This window comes from Parasteatoda tepidariorum, chromosome 3, assembly GCF_982258835.1.
Source record: "Parasteatoda tepidariorum strain Cologne lab strain chromosome 3, Ptep-v5.0, whole genome shotgun sequence".
Classification (NCBI taxonomy): Eukaryota; Metazoa; Arthropoda; class Arachnida; order Araneae; family Theridiidae; genus Parasteatoda; species Parasteatoda tepidariorum.
Genome location: NC_141757.1, coordinates 54,123,887 through 54,146,204, shown reverse-complemented (window position 1 = coordinate 54,146,204; position 22,318 = coordinate 54,123,887). Strand labels below are relative to the sequence as shown.

At 26.3% G+C, this 22,318-nt stretch overlaps 2 protein-coding genes across 5 annotated transcripts; one reads left to right on the top strand and one right to left on the bottom strand.

The window, feature by feature from the left end:
* The first annotated feature begins 409 nt into the window (after window positions 1–409).
* On the top strand, window positions 410–12,309 carry LOC107436736 (uncharacterized). 2 transcript variants are annotated; one of them, XM_043042795.3, is made up of 10 exons: window positions 1,412–1,439; window positions 1,529–1,644; window positions 2,856–2,954; window positions 4,635–4,733; window positions 5,664–5,762; window positions 7,085–7,183; window positions 8,542–8,640; window positions 9,411–9,506; window positions 10,492–10,590; window positions 12,126–12,309. In XM_043042795.3, the coding sequence occupies exons 1-10, from the start codon at window positions 1,427–1,429 to the stop codon at window positions 12,207–12,209; spliced, it is 903 nt and encodes a 300-aa protein (XP_042898729.3). In that variant the 5' UTR covers window positions 1,412–1,426; the 3' UTR covers window positions 12,210–12,309. The 2 variants fall into 2 exon arrangements, with proteins under 2 accessions (XP_042898728.2, XP_042898729.3); XM_043042794.3 differs by lacking the exons at window positions 1,412–1,439; window positions 1,529–1,644 and adding an exon at window positions 410–957.
* A 640-nt stretch (window positions 12,310–12,949) lies between these two features.
* On the bottom strand, window positions 12,950–22,269 carry LOC107436737 (XK-related protein 6). 3 transcript variants are annotated; one of them, XM_043042797.3, is made up of 7 exons: window positions 22,040–22,269; window positions 21,415–21,598; window positions 18,831–19,021; window positions 18,485–18,694; window positions 17,854–18,135; window positions 16,673–16,755; window positions 12,950–15,683 (listed from the first exon to the last, which is right to left on the bottom strand). In XM_043042797.3, exons 1-7 carry the CDS (start codon window positions 22,155–22,157, stop codon window positions 15,171–15,173), a joined length of 1,581 nt encoding a protein of 526 aa, XP_042898731.2. In that variant the 5' UTR covers window positions 22,158–22,269; the 3' UTR covers window positions 12,950–15,170. The 3 variants fall into 3 exon arrangements, with proteins under 3 accessions (XP_042898731.2, XP_071035862.2, XP_071035863.2); XM_071179761.2 differs by lacking the exon at window positions 22,040–22,269 and adding an exon at window positions 21,921–22,016; XM_071179762.2 differs by lacking the exons at window positions 21,415–21,598; window positions 22,040–22,269 and adding an exon at window positions 19,840–20,422.
* Between the last annotated feature and the right edge of the window lie 49 nt (window positions 22,270–22,318).

Genomic DNA, 22,318 nt, shown 5'->3' with positions numbered 1-22,318 from the left:
CAAATTTTCACTCCAAACTCCCCAGAATTACATAATAACATTAATATCTTATGAAATACAGCAGATTTAAGCTCTGAAATTATCTAATTTATTTCTTTTATTGAAAACAAAATTATCCGTTTGAAAACATCGCCTATCAGAATAGCATATAGTAAGCAGCTGCAAACTTTTTAACCGGAACTAGAGTAGGTCCCGAGCTCGAGATTGTTATTGTTTACTTTTCTACTGAAAACACCATCCATACAACTGAGAAATTAGGAACCGGTTCCATCCTCAGATGGCGTATTTGAAAGCCACAAGTGCATTACAATAAATTACCCCATCTACGGGGCGATATCGATTTAGAATGATATTACTATCACAAGATAGTAATATCATTCTAAATCGATATATTTAGATAGATTAATCTTAATCGTTATTTCAAGGTAAACAGCTTGCGTTGACAGCTTAAGCTTGTGTAAGTCTGTAAACAGAATAAAAACCGTGATGTCAAATCCCCTTGAAAACTAAGTTTTTGCTTTTTTTTTCCTTGTCACTTTCCGATTCAGTTGTTTTACTCTTTCTCCATCTCGCTGGACAAAATAGCCTTGAAATGATTACGGTATCATCTATAGCTCGAATCTTTTTTCCATTCAGTGAGCGACAGCTCTTATGTGTTGACGAATCTGTTAGTTCTCAGTACCAAAAATGTTTTCATACCTTGATATTCCTAATGTCCAGTACACTGAATTGATATCTATTTTGTTTCGAATGGAATCTTGCAGAGATTCTACTACTAAAGTGCTGTTTAATGACATGTCATTTCAAGGCATGGCCGGTATATCATACACATTTTTTAATGACGATGAAAATGATCCACCATCACCTCAAATGTTACATAGAGCAGCTTTGACCGGTAACATTCATCTTCTAAAACGTGCATTAGAAGCAGGAATAAGTGTTGATGTTAAAGATGAGGTACCTGTTATTCTAAAACAATTAGTGTTATGTAATTTGTTTACAAACAGATCGTGTTGTTATTTATTTAATGCCAGGAAGGGAGATAGTAAAAAATTATTGATAGAGTACGCTATTTATTTTAAGATAAGCTGCGCTTTTTTTTTTTTTTTTTTGTCAGTGCATCTGAAAAAGTATAAATTTAGAAGCAGACGAGATAATTATGTTAAATACATATATATTTTTGATATTTAAAAGCTGTGCAAGAGTTTATTTACAAAAAAAAAATTTTTTTTTTGTTATAAAGATGATCACAGAAAAATTTGATCAATATAAATATTATAATACCGAATTTCTTACCTGTTTCTTTTAAAAAGAAAGGAACTTCATGATTTGAATATGAATTCCTTTTATGCAAATTAATCAGTATTATGAGTATTATACTTCATGTGGAAATTGTGTGAGAAACAAAAAATCATCTTTGAAAGGGATGAGTTCAAAAGGTAACACTCGCAGGTATTCTCAACAAGCTATCTATAATTTATTTTTTTTTCAAATACAATAACTCAACTGTTTTAGTTTGCTTTAACAGCTATCATTGAGAAACTTCCCTACATCCTACTATTTTCAGTTAGGGGTGTGAGGAATAGATTCAAACTTATCACATTTCCTGAGTGCTACAGAAAGTGTCTGCTAGATATAAGACAGGTTCCTTAGTTTTTGCTAATTAAATTTTGCTTTAGTTTAATTAAATTTCCCTTTTTACCTATTATATATATATTTTATAATGTATTATAAATATATATTTTTATAAATTTTCCTTTTAAACCTAGTTTTGAACAACTTAAAATACTTTGAGAAAAAGGGTCTTGTTCAGTTGTTGCCTGCTGAACTTCTGGTCTTAAAAATTTTTTAACTGTCGTGTCGATTAATTATGTGTGACCTACTAAGACTTTGAATTATAGAATTTAAAGTAAAGAAGTCACAAACAGCGAGTTTTAAGCCAAAAGAAAGGAGTGTGGAGGTAAAATATCATTTTGAGATCAACGGCATGAATGTAGCTATGTGGTCAACACTCTGCCATTACTTCCCAGAAAAACTCGTAGGATCAATCTGAATCTTGGCGGACTCTGAGCTGCCACCGATAATAGAACTTTGTATCACTGTATCATCATGGCTTAGTAGATTAATTTCTTTGGAATAAATTTTAATTTATTCTACGTTTGATTTATTTATTTTAATTCTTGCGTGAAATTTAAATCAAATTGTAAATTGATTTAGAAATTGAACATAGCCTCAAGCATTGCAATTTAACATAGCAATTGAACATAGTCAAGCTAAATATTAAAATAATGAAAATTAAATTAATTATTAACCTTTTTTTGAAATTGAATATTTTATTACAAATAATCTTTAAACTCCATACAATTATTGATTAGGAAATTTTATAGAATTGTAAATCATTAAAAATTATTTTCTTTATCTCTGTTTATCAAGCTAACTTTGATTGTTTTGGACTAAAAGTCCCCTTGTAAATCCACAATGACAAAAATCATAAAATAATTAAAGTTATCATGTCATAACTCCAAAAAGCAAGTCTAAACTTATTGCTAGTTTCTACCTTACACTGTGGCATGCAAAAAATGAACTACCAGAGCTAAGACATTTTATTTATTTTATGTTGTTTTTCAGTATTGATAATTTATTTTTAGGGGTTGCAACTAAAAATTAAACTATCCTATTCTACTTTCAAATTTTTTAGCTACTTTCTTTAATAAACTGTCTTTCAATGAAGTAAAGTTTTTTTAGTAAAATTATTATTTATTTTAGGCTGTTTTTTCTTTTTATTTTTTTTTTCTTTCATTTATTTTGCTATATTTTTAATCATATTCTGGTCTCTAAATTTTTTGATATTTTAGGAAGGTACTACAGCTTTAATATTAGCAGCTCGCCATAATAACTATGAATGTGTCAAACTTTTATTACAACATAATGCTGATCCTCAAGCTTCCAGACAAGTAATTTCTTTTGAGTATCTAATTATCTTTTTATGATCTTTATTTTTTTATTTTGCTCAAAACATTTTATTACTTTCCTGCTAACTACCTCGCAAGTGATTATGAATATAAGTCACATAAAATAAGGGTGATTTTAGCCTTTTATTTTTGATGTGGTTGAGAAAATTAAATAAGTTATCATTTAAATTTGTATTATATTAGTCCTGAAAGTAATGGGAAAACAAACAACTATTAATGCCTCAAAGCTGTATGTGAATTTACAAGATATCCGCGCACCTGGAAAGACATGAATTTCGGTATTGAGCGAAATTAGTCATGAAATGTCATGATTTTAACTATTTTTTTTAACAAATCATGGAAAGTCATGGATTTAGGTCCCCGAATTGACCCGAATTTGTCTAATTCTTAAAATCGAATCCCCCTCCTGGTGTTCCAAATATCTGAATTTCTAACAAAATCCCCACTCACAGTCAGTTTTTATTAAAATATAAGATGTTTTTATCATGCTCTTTAAAAATTATGGTGTTTTTTCAAAAAATGAAAGAAAAAACATCATTTTTAGAGCGAATTATCTTTTAAACTTCTGTAATTTCAGATTTTATTTTATTTTATCAATTTAAAATTATAGCTGAAGCAAGCTAGCCATTGGCAATTTTTTTTAATTCCAAAATGAGAACAGAAAAATCAGGAGTATTTCTTTCCTTTTGAATGAATAATAAAAGCATCTTTAGAATATAATTCTGCAAAAAAAATTTGCTTTTTTACATTTTTTTCCAGCTATTTTATTGCTTCAACTTTTTCTTTACTCTGTTTTTTTTTTTCAATTTAAAGCTTATAAATGTGAAAATGCAGAGTATAACAGTTTTGATTATACTTATCATTTCAATTAATGTTACTATAATGCTTTTTTAAATTTATTGTTTTGTTTTTGTCGCAAAAAATGGTAACTTCCTTAAGTCATGAGAAATTCTTGGAATTAGTCATGGATTTGAAAATCTTAAATGTAGCAGATACCCTGAATTTACAACTTTAAAATTATTCATTACTTCTATTCTTTGTTAAAATCAGTTAGCTCTTATTTACGTAGAAGCAAACTTTTAGACTGAAGGAGTTTTTGTGATAGCAGATGTATACCAGTTAATATTTGGGTACATTATATTGGAAAGGTTTTTGTCAAAATAATGATACACCATATTTTCAAATTGTTAAGTACAATGTTTTCCATCAAAAACACCATGATTTCTATGTAGGAAATAAGATGTTCCCAACTATTGTACTGTTGATAGTAGTTAAAGAGCAGAACAAAGGAATGAAACTGATCACTATTCCAAGCTCTTCATTTGTTATATAAAAGTCAAAAGGAAAATAAAAATTTTCTGCTTTGAAAACATTTTTAATCTTTTTCTTAAATTTATTTCTTAGTAACTGTAAACCTTTGCTTTATAAATAAATTACTTTGATAGTTAAATTAAGAGAAGAAAACTTATTGAAATTAATGTGATGTGAGCATTATGTAAAATATAATATTTCAACAATGCAAGCATCATGCACATTAGAATCAGTGCAAGACAATTACGTAAAAATAAATTTAATTCTTTTAATTTTTAAATTTGCACGCTAGTAGTTTTGTTTTCTTTATGAAAAAATTTTACTAATTTGATTTTTTTTTTTTTTTTTTAGACTGGAACAAATAGCCTTTATTTTGCTGCTCAAGGAGGATACCTTCCAATTGTAAGACTTTTACTTGACCATAATGTTAACATCCAAGCAGCAGCAGTAGTGAGTAATTTTATTTACTTTTAAACATGGCTATTTCCTTGTTTAACAGATGGGTGCCCTTCTAAGTAATCTAATAGTACCATAGCTATAAAGGGAATAAAAGAAACTTGTCTATCACATAGGGTTCAATGTTAAGTTTTAGAAAGAAAAAAAATTTTAATGTTTTAGTTTTACTTTACGTAATATTTTTCTGAGAAGTGTAATTGAAGAACCTTTAATATGTATTTCATACTCCTGGAATTTCACATGACCGATACAAAGTATACACATAAAATTATTTCATGTTTTTTATGTATTAAATACATATGAAATTTTTATTTAGTTTTATGATGATTTAAAAATGTTATTAAGCAAATTTTTTAATATTATTGAACAATATTTTAAATTTTAAGCCATTTTAATCTAAATAAAACATTTGTAAACCGACTTATAAACATAAAAAGTTTGATACTATTCTATTTTTTATTAAACTTTCAAGTTTTTTAAGGACTTTCAAATTTTGTTGATTTTAGTGGTGCTCAAATAAGTTACATGACAGCAGGAAATTAGTATGGAACCCCCTCACTCCACAATAATCTGATAAAAAAAATTTAACTCGACATTTTATTGCCCAAATTTTATACTAATAAAATCATGCTCATTTTTAGGTTCTTTTGTGCATTATTTAAATATATTGCTTAATATGCAACATTGCATTAAAATATTTTATTTAAATCATTTAAATTTATATAACTTTTATATAGGAATTTTTTTTAAAAACTATTTTGATCTTGACATCAGATTTTTAGTATTTTTACACATTGTCCAAGAGTTGAAATTGCCTTGTTTTAACCACTTACAAATTCAAACATAAGCTAAGATTAAATTTTTTCATAGAATCATTCATTTTTAAAAAAGATTAAAACTAAAAGATTTATTTTTCCTTTTTAGGATGGTGCCACTCCCTTTCTAATGGCATGTCAGTGTAATCATTTGGATATAGTTCAGGAACTTTTTGCACACGATTCTACTTTTGAAGAAAAAATGCTTGTATGATGATAATTTTTTACTACATAAAAAATTACACATAAATGTCTATTTTCATAATTATATTTTTATTTATCATGTAATATTCATTTATCATGTGTAACTGTGTTAGAGAATTTGAGTGGTAGAACTTCTGATGTATTTTCATCACTGAATGGTTTTCCATAGTCAAGCATTTAGTGCTCATAAAATACCAGATTTCGCGAGTAAAGATTTCTTCACTGAAGCAAAAAATATGTGTCTCTTGTAATAAATAATCTCATCAAAAAATATTTATTTACTTAATTTGTTATTAAAATCAGTATTAAAATATATAAAAATATTTAAATGAGCTTATATTTTTAAGTGTGCTAGTACTAATTTTTGAGAACGTAATATTTCAATAACAGATTAATTAAGTTAACTACAAATCAACTACTAGCTTTTATTGACTTTAAACAAACCCTTTTAAATGATTATTTTTCGGTTAGATGAGACACTAGTTTGATTAATCCTAATGCTATTGTATTCTGAGGGGAAATTTCAAATTATATTCTTACTTCCTATTCAATTCACCCATCTTGAGATTGTTATAGCAGTTATTCTAGTGGAAGAAGATTGAACCAAAAGAGAAATGGAGAGTAAGCAAATTAGAATTGTCATATTAGGCTTTTTCTCACTAGCCTTTCAGATTTTAATATCGCTTCAGTTAAGGAAAGCAGTCAAAATCGATACACCAGTAGAAACAGCTGTGTGTTCATGTGCTCTCTCAACAGGAATGCACAGAGCCTTAGATTGTGCTTCTTTTACAAAGACTACACTATTAACATTTACATTTGTATACAACAACAAAATAGTCGATTGGTGTTTTTAATCCCTCACAGTTTACCAAAGAACTAAATAATAGTGAATTTTATTGAAACCAAACCAATAGCAACCGTGTAACAGTTTTCGAATTCTATGCTAATGTATTAGGCAGTTGTAGAAAGAGGGTATCCTTAAAAATAGACTTTATTCTTAACTCTCAATTTAAGCTTGAGATATTAAAAGATTACTGATAATATTAATGATTTTTGTTTACTGAGAAAAGGATTAAATAAGATAATAATTTAATTTTTAGATGTTAGGAAATATGTTATGCATATTTCAATATGACTCTTATGTTGTACCTTTCATTAAAAATGCTAAATTTTAAGCTGCAAATTAAATTAAGAGTGTCAGTATAAGTTCTTGCTCTGAATAAGGAGTTTTTTAGTGATGCTCTATGTACTAATTAAAAAATATGTTGTTAGAACATACTTCTTTGCTAACATTTTGTTTTATTCAATAAAAATGTATCTTTGTAGGTGGAGCCTATGCCCTTACTTATAGCTGCTGAATATGGTCACTTACCCATAGTTTCATATTTAATATCACGAGGAGCGGATGTAAACCGAAAAAATTATGTAAAAATAATTTCAATATTCTAAATTTAGTGTATAAAATTTATAATCTGTGTTTTAAACATTTAGTATACATTTAAAACCACTTTGAATTAGTTAATAATTTTTTAAGGAATATTAAATCTTATTCTATCATATCAATTAATATTTTTTATTAGTTTTAACAGTTACACAATGAATATATTATTTCAAATATATATTTATAAATACATTGACTTCAATGCACATCTAATAAATTGATATAGTGCGAAGTTTTTACTTTGTGTGAAGTTAAAGCAATCGTATAAATAAATCATGTTTGGATCTTTTTTTAAATCAATTTAGTTAATTCGAAAAATCGAAAATCTTATTTAGTCAAAGTATACACTATTTTGTGCAAATTGGTATTGTAGATGAAAATCATAATTAATATATAACTTATATGAATTACAATGTTTTCAAATTAGGATAAAAGTAGTTATTGACTAGTGTTTTACTTTACTCGAATTTATTCCAAGTTTAATTGAGGAATATAATTTTTTTTTCTAAATTGCATTATTGTTATTATTTTTTATTGAATTACAATATCTGTATTGATACATCAATGCAGCTACTGATAAATTACATCAGTTAGTTTTACATTTAAATTACTTAATATTGCTCATATTTTTTTGTTACTTGACTGTTTTTTAATTAGCATATCATTTATCAGTTAGCTATTCATTACTGGTTACCCTGTCAACTAAAATGTTACTAATTTTTTATTTAAGTTTACTTTAATGTAGAAATAAATTAGTTTTTATAACACCTGCCTGGCCATATCTCTAATTTTCTTTATAATATGCTGTGTTAAGATGATTTTATAGTTTAACTGTTCCGTAAACAATAAAATACAATATAAGAAGTTTTTTAAAAATTTGTTCTAGTCCAAAGAAATTCCAAGTATAGTATGATTTCATTTGAAATAATATAAGTAAATTTCTCTGCAGAACAATTTGTGATTTATTGCTACTGTTAATTCTAAATTAACTTTTGATATCATTTAGTATTAAGAATTACATTGATTCAATAAGTGTGTAGAAGAAATGAGCAACCTTAACAATGATGTTGCTTTGTTTGAATTTAAATTATAATAGAAAATACTTATTGCGTTATAAATATCAAGTTCATGTCATGAATTCTTTTAAATATTTACAAAGTTTATAGATGTTCAAAAGATTTCTAAAAATAAAAAAAAATATGTTTATTTTTAAGAAATGCAGAAGTATATATATTATGTCTAACTCTAAACTTGTTTTTGCATGTCTACATTTATCAAGAAAAGCTGGTAAATTTTTTTCTGTTTTTTGTTAATTTTGTGATTTAAAATGTTTTATCTTTAGGAAGGAACAACACCATTATTAATCTCATGTCAAATGGGTCACAGAGCTGTAGTTCAAGAGTTAATCAATGCTGGAGCAAATGTCAACCTTGCAAGAGATGTTAGTAATTTATATATATATAATTTTATAGTTGATATCATTTTGTATAAATGTTTAAAAAATCTGATATCGGGTTGTAACTACTATTTTTGTTTTGTTAACTTGTTGCATTAATAAAAACAATAAATAGTTAAAAGTTTTTTTGTACAAGCTGCAAACGCTGTTTTTAAAAGCAACAAAAAATTACTATTTTGGGTAAAATTGCTAAGCTTATTTTTCTTAAAACATCTAGCTAATGATAATACTCTAAACTTGTTTAATAAAACTTCTAAGCTCAGAAAACATTTCAAAAAACAACGAATAATAAAAGAAATCTTGTTACTTGAATACATGTGTAACTGTAATTAATTCTATTTTAGATATTATTGTATGAAATTCTACTTAAATTTAAACAATATAGGTTTTTATGTATATTTTTTAAAAGACCTTAAGGTAGTAAAATTTTGCTAACATGTATGTCAGATTAAGCTTAATTTTTACAAAAATAATCTCTATCTGACTGCGTTGAGGACACTGGCAAATTTAAATTTATGAAAATAGTGCTGCAGTTTCACTCCTCAAATTCTGCTACCAGGATTATATTTATTAGAAAAAAATATTCTGTTGCTTTACTGGAATTTTGATAAAGAAAAATTATCAAAGTGATATTTATTTTTTCGGTCATTACTAAAAAGGTTCAATGTACAATATAACATGAGGATAAATAATATTAATTTACCTCTTTTATTTATGTGTTATAAATCTAGTATTTCTTTTTATTTATCAAATAGGATGGCTGTACCCCTTTGTACAAAGCTTCTCATAAAGGTTTCCTACCTGTCGTGAAATTATTGTTATCGAAGGGAGCCAACCATGGTCTTCTACAGGTAACATCAAAAATATGTTTTTTCTTGGCTGTTGTCACATAATATGTCTATAGTTAATGCCACATGTATAGAAAAACCAAATTCATATTTTTCTGTAAGAAATATAAAATTAACTTCCAAATTTTTAACAACTTACAAACTATTGCTACAGAGTCCTTTTTTTATAAACAAAACTGTCTCGATATCTTTTTCCTAATTTAATTAAAAATGAAAGTTTAAAACTGAGAACTAAGCTATAGTTCAAAAAGTGCATCATCTTAAATATCACTAAGACTCGAAATGTTACAGATTCTCAATAGTTTCTATGAAATTTAAACTTTTACTAAAAGAATTTTAACCCATTATGAAAAAAATAACAGATTTTTTATGGGTTTTTATTGCATAATTTATAATAGAAATGCTGCAATATTCCCAAGCAATCCCTTTTTTTTTTTAAATTTATATCATCCCAGCTATGTGTTTGCTAAATATTAAATTTCAATCGTTATTTTTTTCATGTGAACCTGACGCATTTCAAATTATTAAATGTTCTATTTGTACCAGTACAAAACAAAACTATTTGCGTTTCCATTGTTCAAGAGTGTTTTTTTTTTTTTCATTTCTTTTTCTCTATTAGTTTTCAATGTCATCATTTATAAACTTGACTCTATAATGATTTTAGTAATAAAAGTAATCAAAAACAAAAAGATGCAACTAGAGAATGGTAAAAATTTTATAATTTTAGAAGTTTTAAGGGAATAGATGTATAAAAAAAGATTTAAATATAGCAAATGGGACTAAGAGTTCTGAATATTTTAATATTTCATTGTTATAGACAACATTTATCTTTAGGCTTTTTTTTTCTTTTTTATAAACCTGGTATAAAACCTATTAAAGTTTATTGCTTTTTCTTACTGCATTTGATAGCTGTCTCATATTATATTATTTAATAATTTGAGATTAACTGAAAATGGCCTATGGATATACATGTATTTTACATTTCTAGAATGGAGAAAGTCCACTACATGCAGCTGCTTACTTTGGTCACATCAATGTTGTAAAAGCCTTAGTCGAAGCTGGAGCTGATCCTTTTCTTCATAATAATGTAATTTGTATCTTTTATTTAAAATTTTATGCATAGAAATAGTTACAAATGGTATTACTATTGTAGCTTTAAAATATTTTACATTTTTTTTCAGAATTTATTTTGAAATCACCATTTTTAATTAAATAAGCTGTGTTACATAATTAAAGACACAAATAAAGTTTTCTAATTATGTTAACTAAGTAAAGGTGGTTTACTTTTCTAATTGTTGATTATTTTTTTTAATTAATCAACTTTTGGCAATTTGTTTAAATGAACTTTCTTTTTTTTCTTTTTTTCAATTAGCACATTGGTAGATTCTGTTTTTGTAACTATAAATTGCACTACTGGTGTTACTTTTGTTTTTTAAATACAGATCCATACTATTTAATTATGCTAAGAAAAACTTTCAGTTAATTTGTATTAACAAGATTTCATACTCTAAGCAAAACATAGTTCTGTAGTTAATTTTCTATAATTGATTTGTAGAATACTTTTGCTTCTATTTGTATATTCATTTTTGTTATTTCCTAAACAGTGTTCATAAATTTTTTATACTTCTTTCAAGAACTCCAAATTTGTATTGTTATTTGAATGTTTAAAGGAACTGTCATACAACACAGTAAAAAACATATATATAACTGAAGAAAAATTACTGAAGTTGTTTACAGCTGCTTGATCCAAAAAGTAAAAAATTTATACTTGTTTTTATGGAGACCAAATATCTAATTTTGCTTTAACTTAAGATACCACTTGAAAGCACTTGCTGAACGAACACAAAATGAATGAATCACAAGGGAGAAAATGACGACAACTCATACCCGTACATCCTTACTGATTAATCTGCCGCATGTACATTCAATGCGAGCAATGAAACACAATTGTGTGAACAAGTAATGTAATCTCACTGGAAAGTATAAAAAGCACAGCAATTTTAAAAATAGTAAAATACCCATATTTCCGGACAGCCTGAAAATATTATCCCTGCTTTTCACAACTTAAAATTGATAGTGATTCTTTGGTCCCAGCCCACTAAAATTTAACTTGGGCTCCCATAAAATAATCATCAGTGGTTCTCTAGACCAATAATCAATATAATAAAATGATATAGTCTTTTTTTTTCGATTTTTGGTTTTATAATAAGGTATGCATTTTAGCATATATCATAATTTTAACATTAAACAACAATCCCTGTATCGTAATTTTTAATTTGAATTCACTTAAAACTTTTTCTAAAATTAATAAAGCTTTGTAGATTAACTAGTAATGTCTTTTAGTAACTGATATTTTAGTGTCTAAATTTTCTTATGGTTTACCCTTGTTGAGAGTTCCATTAGTATACGTTAGACATCTGCTCTTGAAGGTTTAAAAATTTTCTAGATATTTCAGATTTTTTCATTAAAAGGTTAAATAAACTTATTTCTTGGTAGAAAACAAAACTGAAGGCAGTAAGAAACTTTATAACCTTTTAGTATATTGAATGTTTCAATTGTGTAATATTGATTTTATTTTTCATTTCTTAGTAATAACCTTTATACATTCCTTAACAATTTCAGGCTTATTTGCTCCCACTTGACAAAGCCAAAGAAGGTGGGCGTTTTCTTGTTGCTCAGTATTTGTCAAAGATACCTCAAGTCTAATTTATTCATTCAATTGCTTCTTTGTAAATATGTCACGTACATTATATTTTGTAAATACTTTGTAAATTTTTTGTAAAAATAAATATTTATTGATGAATTTTATAATTTGTTTTCCTACTTGGTTTGCATTATTTTCAAAAAAGTTGTCCAGAAAAAAAAAAATTTGTCTTTCTGACGCAGAGATACTGATACCACTTTGAACTTACATATTAATCTTTCTCTGTGTGGCTTTAAACTCACATCATAATAATATTTCTTTTGAGCATGGAAAATGTATAAGACAATTGTAAAATCTGTCAAATTTGATTCTCAAATGAAATAAGTAAATGAAGCCTGTTGAAATTTTAACTTCAACTAACTTTATATTTTCAATAAGTCTGTTAGTAATAAAAAATTAATCATCAAATACTGACATTGATGATGAAAAGGGAATAAGCAATAGTTAAATCAAAAGATGAGATAAAATTCAATGAATTTACCAACAAATGTGCATTTATAAAAACCATAGAGGGCCCTCAGTTGCCGAAGTTGATCATCAAATTCCAGGGAATAGAAACTACATTCATTCAACACTTTCTGATGAATTTTCAGAAATTTCAAGAACTGTTCTGCTAAAAATTGTCCCCCACCGATGTGAAAATGAAATCTTCACAAAATGAACTTACTTCACAGACATGTCTTCATTTCAATTAAACTTCAGTATAAACTAACAATAATACAGCAAAAAAATTAGAAAAAGATTTATGAAAATATATAAATTTATTTCCGATTGTTCGTGCTCACGACACAAATTAAATACAGTTCTATCTATACATGAATGTTAAAATAAATGCTTACACTTAGTATTATGTTTTATATGTACAATTTGTATATAAAAAATATCTGATATATATACATTTGATAAAGTTACTGTCAAAATATAATTTAAAATAGTCTTGTTCAGTTGCAAAACTGATCATCTCAAATTTTGGAAATGCATTTTTGTTAGTTTTTAAAGTTTTGAGTAAATTCAACCGAATCTACATTTGAAAGTCTAGTTTTACTGCAAAACCAAACGTTTCTATATTCACACAATGTCGCTTTTCATGACTGTTAACACTGCATTATGTTACGTGTTTTTTTCCCCCGACTTCAAAGAAGTTTGTAGCGGTTGTGTCTCTTAATAAATCAAGAAGGAAGAAAAATGATCGTCTGTCGTGGAAAAGGAAAAAAAGTAACAAATCCCAACTATGTATTTTGTTTTCCATGTTTACTTCTGTCAATTTACAACAATTATTGCCGGTTGTTATTTAAACCCTTCATAATAATATTGTTTACTCATCACCAATTATATTTTAGCGACATAGCATCATGTAATGCTACATCATATACAATCATTAATGATCCATTTTCTTTTTAAGTTATAAAAATTCTGTAATTTGAGTCAAAATATGCGATATTATGAATTTTACAATCTTAAAAGTAAGTTTTAAAATATACTGCAATTTTCAAAATTATTTTTTGTTGCTTACTTTTCTGAAGACCTAGTAAAAGTAAATTCCAAATTCTTTTATTGAAACTATTTTAAATTCATAAGAGTAATTTCAAATATAATTCTCTTAAACTATTATTTTAATTTTTTTCAATGTAATTCAGTCTAATTAAACATTTTTGTTTATTTTACAAAATTTAAGTTTTGGTTTGAAGCAATGGTGGCCAAATCCAAAAGAAAACATTGAATATCCCCTTCCCTCCACGTTTTCTTGCTTCTATATATAATGTTATAATACAAATTGTCTAAAAGTCACTTAATTTTTGGATCCTATTTCATTTTGGCAAAATGTTGCATAAAATTAGCTTTCCCAGAAAATTTTATATTTTGGAGATAATCAGTTTTGTAACTGAACCACACAACAAATAAAAATTAAAAGAAAGAGCCTAGTGCAGTGAAAACTATAAGTAATAACTAAAAACTATCTATCATTCTAAAACAAGCAAGCACAAGGATTCTAAAAGCAAACATAAAAAGTTATGTTAGAATTTCCAGTGCTTTTGGTTAATGTATAGAATTTAAACAACTCTTTGATGCCTGAGAAATGAAACTAAGTCTTAAAAAGAAGTCGTATTTTTTATTTCTCAAGAACTTTTTGAATGATTCTGTTCAAATTTTGGATTTTGCCATTTCAAACTAGATAATTTAAAATGGTGTAAAGATTCAAATGCCTTACAATCCAAAAGTGATTCAGCCTTAATTAAATTAAAAAAATAATTAATAAATTGAAAATTATTTTTTGCATTGAACTGTCTTTTGCTAAACAAATTTTACAATTGTAAGCAAAAAAAGTTTTTCATTTTCTTAACTAGTTCTAGAGATATGGCAAAATAAATAAAAAATTAAACTAACAGAAAAAGCGAGCAAATTTTCGACAGCTCTCCTAACTAACTATTGAGACTTTAATTTTCAGATTGTGGCTCTCTGTCTTATTGTGAGAGTCAAGAATTCCAATAAGAAAAGGGTATGTTTATTCTAAAAAGTAATTTTTGAGTATGATTTTGATTTCAAAATATCGTTTGCACAAACTAATAATATTGCTAATAAAACTAGCATATTAGTTTGTGCTAATTTGAAGTATTAATTAACTTCTAGAATGATTACAGTTACATGAATTTAAAATTTGACCACTTCATCAATAGTTGTTATGATTTTTATTTTGCACCCTTACAGGACATTAAGTTTTTACCTGATATGCACAATATGTCATTCATGGATTAAAATGTAAATGAAAAATGATTCGAAGAATTTGTTGCTACTTGTAACTATCTTTCAGGGGACCAAGAACATGATTCATATTACGTTCAAAAACATCAGTATAATATATTTTTGATCTGTTACAAATAAACAAAACCCGAAATTGATTCAGATAGCTTACTTGTGATATAAATATCTGTAAAATACCAGGTTTAAAAGTTGAAATGATCAAACTAGATGTCATTTAACAAAATATCCAAATTCCGTTTCTTTACTTCAAGATTAGGCAAAGAAGCGCATTTTCGTATACATATGGAATTTGAACAATACATATCAACCAATTCATCACATTGATTTACATTTGAAAAAGATTGCTTTTGTGATTCTGGATTGGAAATTCTGTCAAATTCGGGATTGGACTTATAATTATGAATTGAGTTTTTATATTGGTAAGCTAATGTTTTTCTGTGAAGATCGTAGCATATTTTACAAACATAGAAATATGAGTCCCAGCTGCAGCTAAAGGAATGATATCTGTGAAAATTAGAGGTCTTGGATAAACTGTAATATTCATCAGGAATAGCTAATGTTGAGTAAGTTTTCCAATTGTCTTCGATTGTTACGACACTTACAGCAGAAATATGTGATGTAGCTTGTACTGCTTCCCCATCATAGGCTAACTTACGAGATGTTTTAAGAGTACAATTGTTAAACATTACATTCTTTTTATTACTTTCTTCATCTTCCTATTAAAAAAAATAAAGATGTAAGCATTCAGAAAATGTTTAAAGAAACTACTGTTCATGTGTATAATTTAATTTAATATAAAATATATATATTGTATTAAATATTAATTTTTTTTTATCTCTAATAACTTATCATACTAATAAAATCATTTTATTCAAACTTCAACCTTTCTGCTTGCCCAGTTGTTGGATGTAAATTATACACTTTACCAATCCCTCATTGGTAGATACTTTATTTGCGTCCCACTAGAGCTACACAATGGGCTGTTGACCACAGTCTGGGAAACATCCCTGAGCATGATCCAAAAACATACCACCAAAATTTTGATCTTCTGCAGAAGGGAAGTCTTCCCCGCAATCAAACCCTCATAGAAAGGTTACAAAATGCAATTCGAGCAGAAAAAATAGTGTTTAAAACATAACACTTAAAATTATTTATATATATATCGTGCCCCCATGAAGTTTTCTTATTTCTAGCCTTCTCCACGCTTAAGCTCTGAAAATGATCGTTCCTTCTCAAATCGATTTTTTTTAATGTCTTTTACTTTTCATGTTTTATTCTTCTTGAAACAGGATTTAATGTTTCAAGAAATCATTTCATCTAAACTTCATAATTTAAGAGAAAAGTATTAAGGTTTTAAATATTATCATTAAAAAGTGCAATCATATGTATTTTACAATTAATCCATTTGGAAAACAGTACATACCTTATTTAATATTTGCGATATCAAGTATGCATTTTTATTAAACCAAATAATAAAATAAAACCAAAAAGTTTAATCTCATATTTCTTTAAAATAATGTACTAATGTAATGATCTAAGGATCAAAACTTGATGTAAATATTCCCAATTATTTGATACAATTGATTGAGTAATATTTGTATAATAAAACTTAATATATACTTGATTATTTTTTAAAAACATAGATAACTAAAAGTTTTAACCTTTATTAGTTAAGCAGTATAAAAAATTTTAAAAAAAAACTTACAACTTTCAGGACATTGTGAGAAAACAAAGTGATTGGACCACTGGGATGGAAGAAACGATAATATAGCAACATGCTAAGCAAACCTTAAAAAAATAATAATTTTCATATAAATTACAATCTTTAAAAAATATTTAAACATATATATAACTGAGACGTAGAGATATTTCAGAATTTTCCAACAGCAATTTCGAAGCAAAGCTTTGCTTCACTCTAAATAAAAAGCTATTATAAATAACCTGAATAAAACCTACTTCTATTTTTCAACATAGTCACTAAGCACAACCAAGCACTTATTATGTTTTACCAATTTACAAAAGCCATTTTGCAAAAATCTCAGTCGTTATTTCAGTCAACTTGTCAAAACAGTTCAAAGTGCTTCATAATCAGATTAGTGCTGGAAAAGATTTCTCTATCGTGATCTGATTCAGAATAATCGCCAATTCTTGGCAACTTCTGGGCAGTGGTCCACTAGAAACTTTAAAAAAAAAAAATCACAGAATGGGACCAACTTAAAGGATATAACTCGTAACCATTCCAGACAAACCTCTTCATATTTTTTTTTTACTTTTTAATCAGAGTTTTTTTATTTTTAATCGGAGTTATGGTTGCACTCCACCTATTTCTACTAGTACTACACAATGGACATGAGTTTCAAAATCGACCTTGTATATTTAATAATATAACTTTATCATATAAAACAATAACGTTATCCTAGTTCAATTGAAAAGATGTAAAAAAAATTCAAAATTTAATTAAGAACTCAATTATAAAGAACAATTACCTTGCCCTAAACTCTTCAAGTAGCATGCTTCAGATTAATCCTTTAAAGTCTATGTGTTTACAAAACGTAGTTATTACATGCATTTATGTACCAGTGCTCATCTAAAGTCTGTGCCTATTTCTGTATTTACTTGCTTATTGCATTATATAGCATGTAAATCGTATGATCTTTTAAAAAATAAACGTTGAACAATAAGTTTGGCCTATTGTATCTCAGAGTCTGTATCTGTTCTCAACTTAATCTGTTTATTAAAAAGTCAGGGCCTGGTTAACCCATGGACAAAAGCATATATTGAGATCACACTTTTCAGAGAACACTAAAACATAATGATTAGAAGAAAAATTAGCATTAAAAAAAAATAGTATATCTAACACAAATTTTAAGGAATCAATTCACTCACCTAGAAACATACCACTTGGTACGAAAAAGATGATGACGTTTTTAAAATAATGATTGTTGGTATTTGTTTTATAAAAAACTACCAAAAAGATAATGTTTTGAGTTATAGTAAAGGAGTAGAAAAATAGCATTCGATAACGGGACCTTCCTTCCTTTAAATTGAAGAAACAGAAACAATAAACTACTCCAATCACACAGTTATAAAGACGTTCTTCCCACCAACTAGAACAGAAATCTGTATTTTGAAGAAAAATCCATATTGTCATGACAAACCAATGCAAGCCTAAAAAAAATAAACAAATGTTTCATTCACATCACTAAAATGCTGCAACACTAATACATATGGTGGTACAAAAAGTCTGTTTAAAACATTCTCTATTTTTTTTAAGTTTTCAAAAAAATATTTAATGAAAAAAATCAAATTAATTATTCAAGTTTGGAGTCAAGAAAAAAAAAATAATAAAGAACTCCTTTCTTAGCATCAAGTTATATTGTTATTTCAAAAATGAAACTGAAATAGGTATTATTTTTTAACTTATTAGTGATGCTGATTAAGAAGCTTTCAACTAATAATACGCTTCTAATGAAATTGCAAAATATTAAATCATACTTCATAGAACTGTGAATATTACTTAGAACTGTTATTATCCAGTATCCAAATGAAACAGCAAATAATACTAAAGAAATAATTCTGGAAGAAACCATTCCAATTCTCCATAATGCTTGAAATAATAAGCCCCACCAAGACAGCTTCTGCTTCTCTGGTCGAACATTACGCATTGCCTTACTGTATGCAGATATGCCCCAACTTAAAGACATAATTGATGCAGCAGCTGAGACGCCTACATTAAAAAATAATAATAAATATTCCAAAAGAAAAATAAATAATATGTACTCGAGTAGATTTACATGCTACTAAAGCAATTAAATGTAAAATAAAATATATAAAGGATGTGGATATAAAGAACGGTAACACACCAGTCCAAGGATTCCAGTCATCAGTAGTAACCATAATATACAACTGCAAAACTAACTGTGGTGCAGATTCAGTGAAGGATTCAAACAAACGCAGCATACACATATCACTCTGTTGTTGGTTAAATTTCTGGAAATCCATTTTAGATTGTTTTTTCCTCATTTTAAATCCAAGTTGTAATAATTCAATAAATCTAAGAAAAATATTGGGATACATTAAATAGGCAATACCTCATATAAGAGTTCAAACAATATCAATTTAATTATTATCCATAATCTTATTTAATATATAGAAACTAATCTTATATAAGTAGTGAACATATTACAGTAAAACATTTTTAAATAGAGCATTCTTTGCAGTGAAAATTGTCCACAAAAAAAGAGGTGTCTACATAGAAGAGAGACTTGCTAATTGTGAAATCTAATATTTTAAACTGTACATAAATACAACATAATTAACTTTAAGATAATTATTATATATGATATGTAGAGGTAACATAACTATTATGTATGAGAGTTAAATAAATAAATAGAAATATAATGACTTACATAATTATTTGCTTAAAGTAAATAAAACCTTAATAGCTCAAAAAAATATGTTAAATGTTCTGCATACATAATTAACAAGCGTTTTACATTGATCTAACAGGGAAAACGATCTAATAGAAGTTTGTTTTATATGATTGAAGCACGTCAGATCTTAACGAAGCCTTTTCAATTTATTTGAAATAATTTTAATTCCAATTGCATAAAATTGAATAAATTTTGAAAAGGTAAAAGGGGAGAGGTTTGGAAAAGTGTTAATTTGTTGAAAAGTGGAGTTAGTGGAATGCTTGCATCCATTTGATCAGAGTTTAATGTTAGTCGAGTGACATAAGCTCATAAATCATATCTTTCAAATTAAATTTGAATAATAATTAATAATGAGTTAATGATGAATAATACCGAATTCTATTTGTAATATGAAATACACCTCTGAAGTACAATAAATGTTACCAAGACTTATACCTACTTGTAAGGCATCTGTCACCACTATACTGTTCCATCTACTGTAAGGCATCTGAATAGTTGTTGCAATACATAAAACAATCAGAACTCACAAAAACTAAATCGATCCTTAATGAAAAGACTTACAGAAAGGTCAGTTTTTTAATTTCTCTCAGAAAGATTTCAATCAAGTCAAAAGGACGACAAGAAAATGTATCTCTCTTTTTCCACCATTTAGTCCGAAAATATATGCAGACTTGTAAAGTGATTTAAAATTCATGTTTTAATGAAATGACAAACAAAAATTTATTTATAAAAATATGAAATGGAGAAATTTAAAAGAGCTTCAATGATGCAAATTACTGTCAAAATAAGAGAGTGCCTGCCTTAGAAAGAGGTATATAATGCTTTATTCATAGAACAGTGCCTAGGATCTGTTGAAAATTTGCCCTAACTGTGAGACCTCTGTTGAAGAGTGTCTGCATGTTGAGGTTTTATTATACATTCAACATAACAATGATCACTGACATATTAGATTATTAATGCATTAATTATCTATTAAAAACTTTCAGATGCAGCAGACTTACTGTACTTTTATACTTATAAAAATTGCATTACATGTCTTCTTTTATTTATTTTATACATAATATATTCTTTTAACAATTTAATATTTAATATATTTTTTAAAAAAAATTATTAAGAGTGATAATAGGTAATTCTAGCAAAAAATACTAACATTTACAAAAAAGAACAAATGTAACATAAGAATATAACAAAAAAATTAACATCAAATGTAGTAATTGCTAATAATTTATTATTTAGAATTTGGAGACTATTTCAACAAATTCATACACAATAAAAAAGAATGTAAAAAAATAGCAACATGATCCAATGACAAAAAAATACTCACAATTAATCAACATCTAGCTTCAATCTAGTTTTTTTATTATTATTTATTCATAAATATTATTACATAAAAAAGTTAATTAAAAATTTAAGCATATTGAACACTGAAAATTTTGAAATTATTTGAAAAATTTCCATTGATAGCTAGTTTAATTAAGCAAAAAATTAAAAGATACTAAAAAATAAACCATGAAATTTAGAAAATTCCTTCAAAATTGTTTTCAATTTTATTTATTTTAATTTTTTGCCAATATTTTATTATTACTAAAGAAATATTGAATGAAAATATTTCTTTTCATTGTCAAATCTACTTCTTATGAATAAATTTTTAAAAAATTTTAGATCATAAATACCGAAAAAGAAACTAAATTATCATGACTGAAAATGTTATTGAACATCTTTTTATTAAAATTTTAATTTTATTACAATGAACACTTTATTTTCATTCATTATTTAGATTCAATGAACTTATTAGAATTGATTATAATCTTTATTCGTTGATGTAACCTTTCTTAATTTATGTTTCTAATTTATTTTTCTTAATAAACAATTCCTAGATTTAATTCAAAATCATATTTTTTTTATTACATTGGAATCAATACATGCCATCAAATTACAGTAAACAATTTACGAAATTTACTAATAAACATTTGGTAAATAAATATTGTTAATTTAATAATATTGGAAATGTTACCTGTAAAATAATCCTAATTGAAAAACATGTACAAAACATATAAGATTTGAAACTCTTTCATCAGCAACAAACCATCTGTAACTAAATGTCTGAACCATTATTGAAGGTACACAAACAAAACTAACAGTCAAGAGCATCCAAAAAGTGTGTCCATTTTTATAATACTGGTATACGACAATAACATCTGAAAATGAGATACATGTTCTATTTTAATGCTATATTTATGCATAACAACAAATAAAAATGCAGTAGAAAAAATCCATTTGTTGAATAATAGAGACACACAAAAAAAATTTTGAAATTTAAGGTAAATATGCAAAACCAAATAAATTTTAAATTTATTATTATAAAGATGACTTTTTCCCTTAGCTAAAACTTCGTTTGAAAGATAAATCACAACTTTTATAAATATAAAGTCATTCAGATTTCATAAAAACTTATATAAGAATTTATTTAAAAATGTATTTATTTACTTCTCTCTCTTTAAGAAGAAAAACATTGCTTACACAATTTAATTTTCCCGGCAAACAATAACGCTTTGATTGATGACAAAACCATATTAAAACATTTTTAAAAATGTGTATAGTAGCATCAATTCAATTATTTTGAAAGACAAATAAATTACCAGTTGCAATGTCCACAAGAAATGATCCAAAAGATAACAATAAAAGAAGCAAATCAAAAAGCGTCCATACATTAGACTTTAAACAACATAAAAAACAATTCTGAAAATTAGAGTTCATGTCAATCAAATAACTAAAATTTATTAACAAAACACAACAAAAATATAAATTACTAAATTAATTCAATAAAAATTTAAAATTCCCGCTGTATGTAAATAAACAAGCTCAAAACTCATCAGTTCGAAATTTTTTATGGAATTTTTTTTTTAATTTTTATTGTT

Bases quoted from the DNA above. Each gene is read 5' to 3' on its own strand.
- LOC107436737 (XM_043042797.3), bottom strand. From the start codon at position 22,157: ATGAACTCTAATTTTCAGAATTGTTTTTTATGTTGTTTAAAGTCTAAT. The intron at 18,136-18,484 runs GTAATATTCACA...TATTTTTTTTAG, and splicing joins CTGGATAATAACAGTTCTAA to GCTTGCATTGGTTTGTCATG. The intron at 16,756-17,853 runs GTGAGTGAATTG...TATTTTTTTAAG, and splicing joins ACCAAGTGGTATGTTTCTAG to GTTTGCTTAGCATGTTGCTA.
- LOC107436736 (XM_043042794.3), top strand. From the start codon at position 688: ATGTTTTCATACCTTGATATTCCTAATGTCCAGTACACTGAATTGATA. The intron at 5,763-7,084 runs GTATGATGATAA...GTATCTTTGTAG, and splicing joins CTTTTGAAGAAAAAATGCTT to GTGGAGCCTATGCCCTTACT. The intron at 10,591-12,125 runs GTAATTTGTATC...TAACAATTTCAG, and splicing joins ATCCTTTTCTTCATAATAAT to GCTTATTTGCTCCCACTTGA.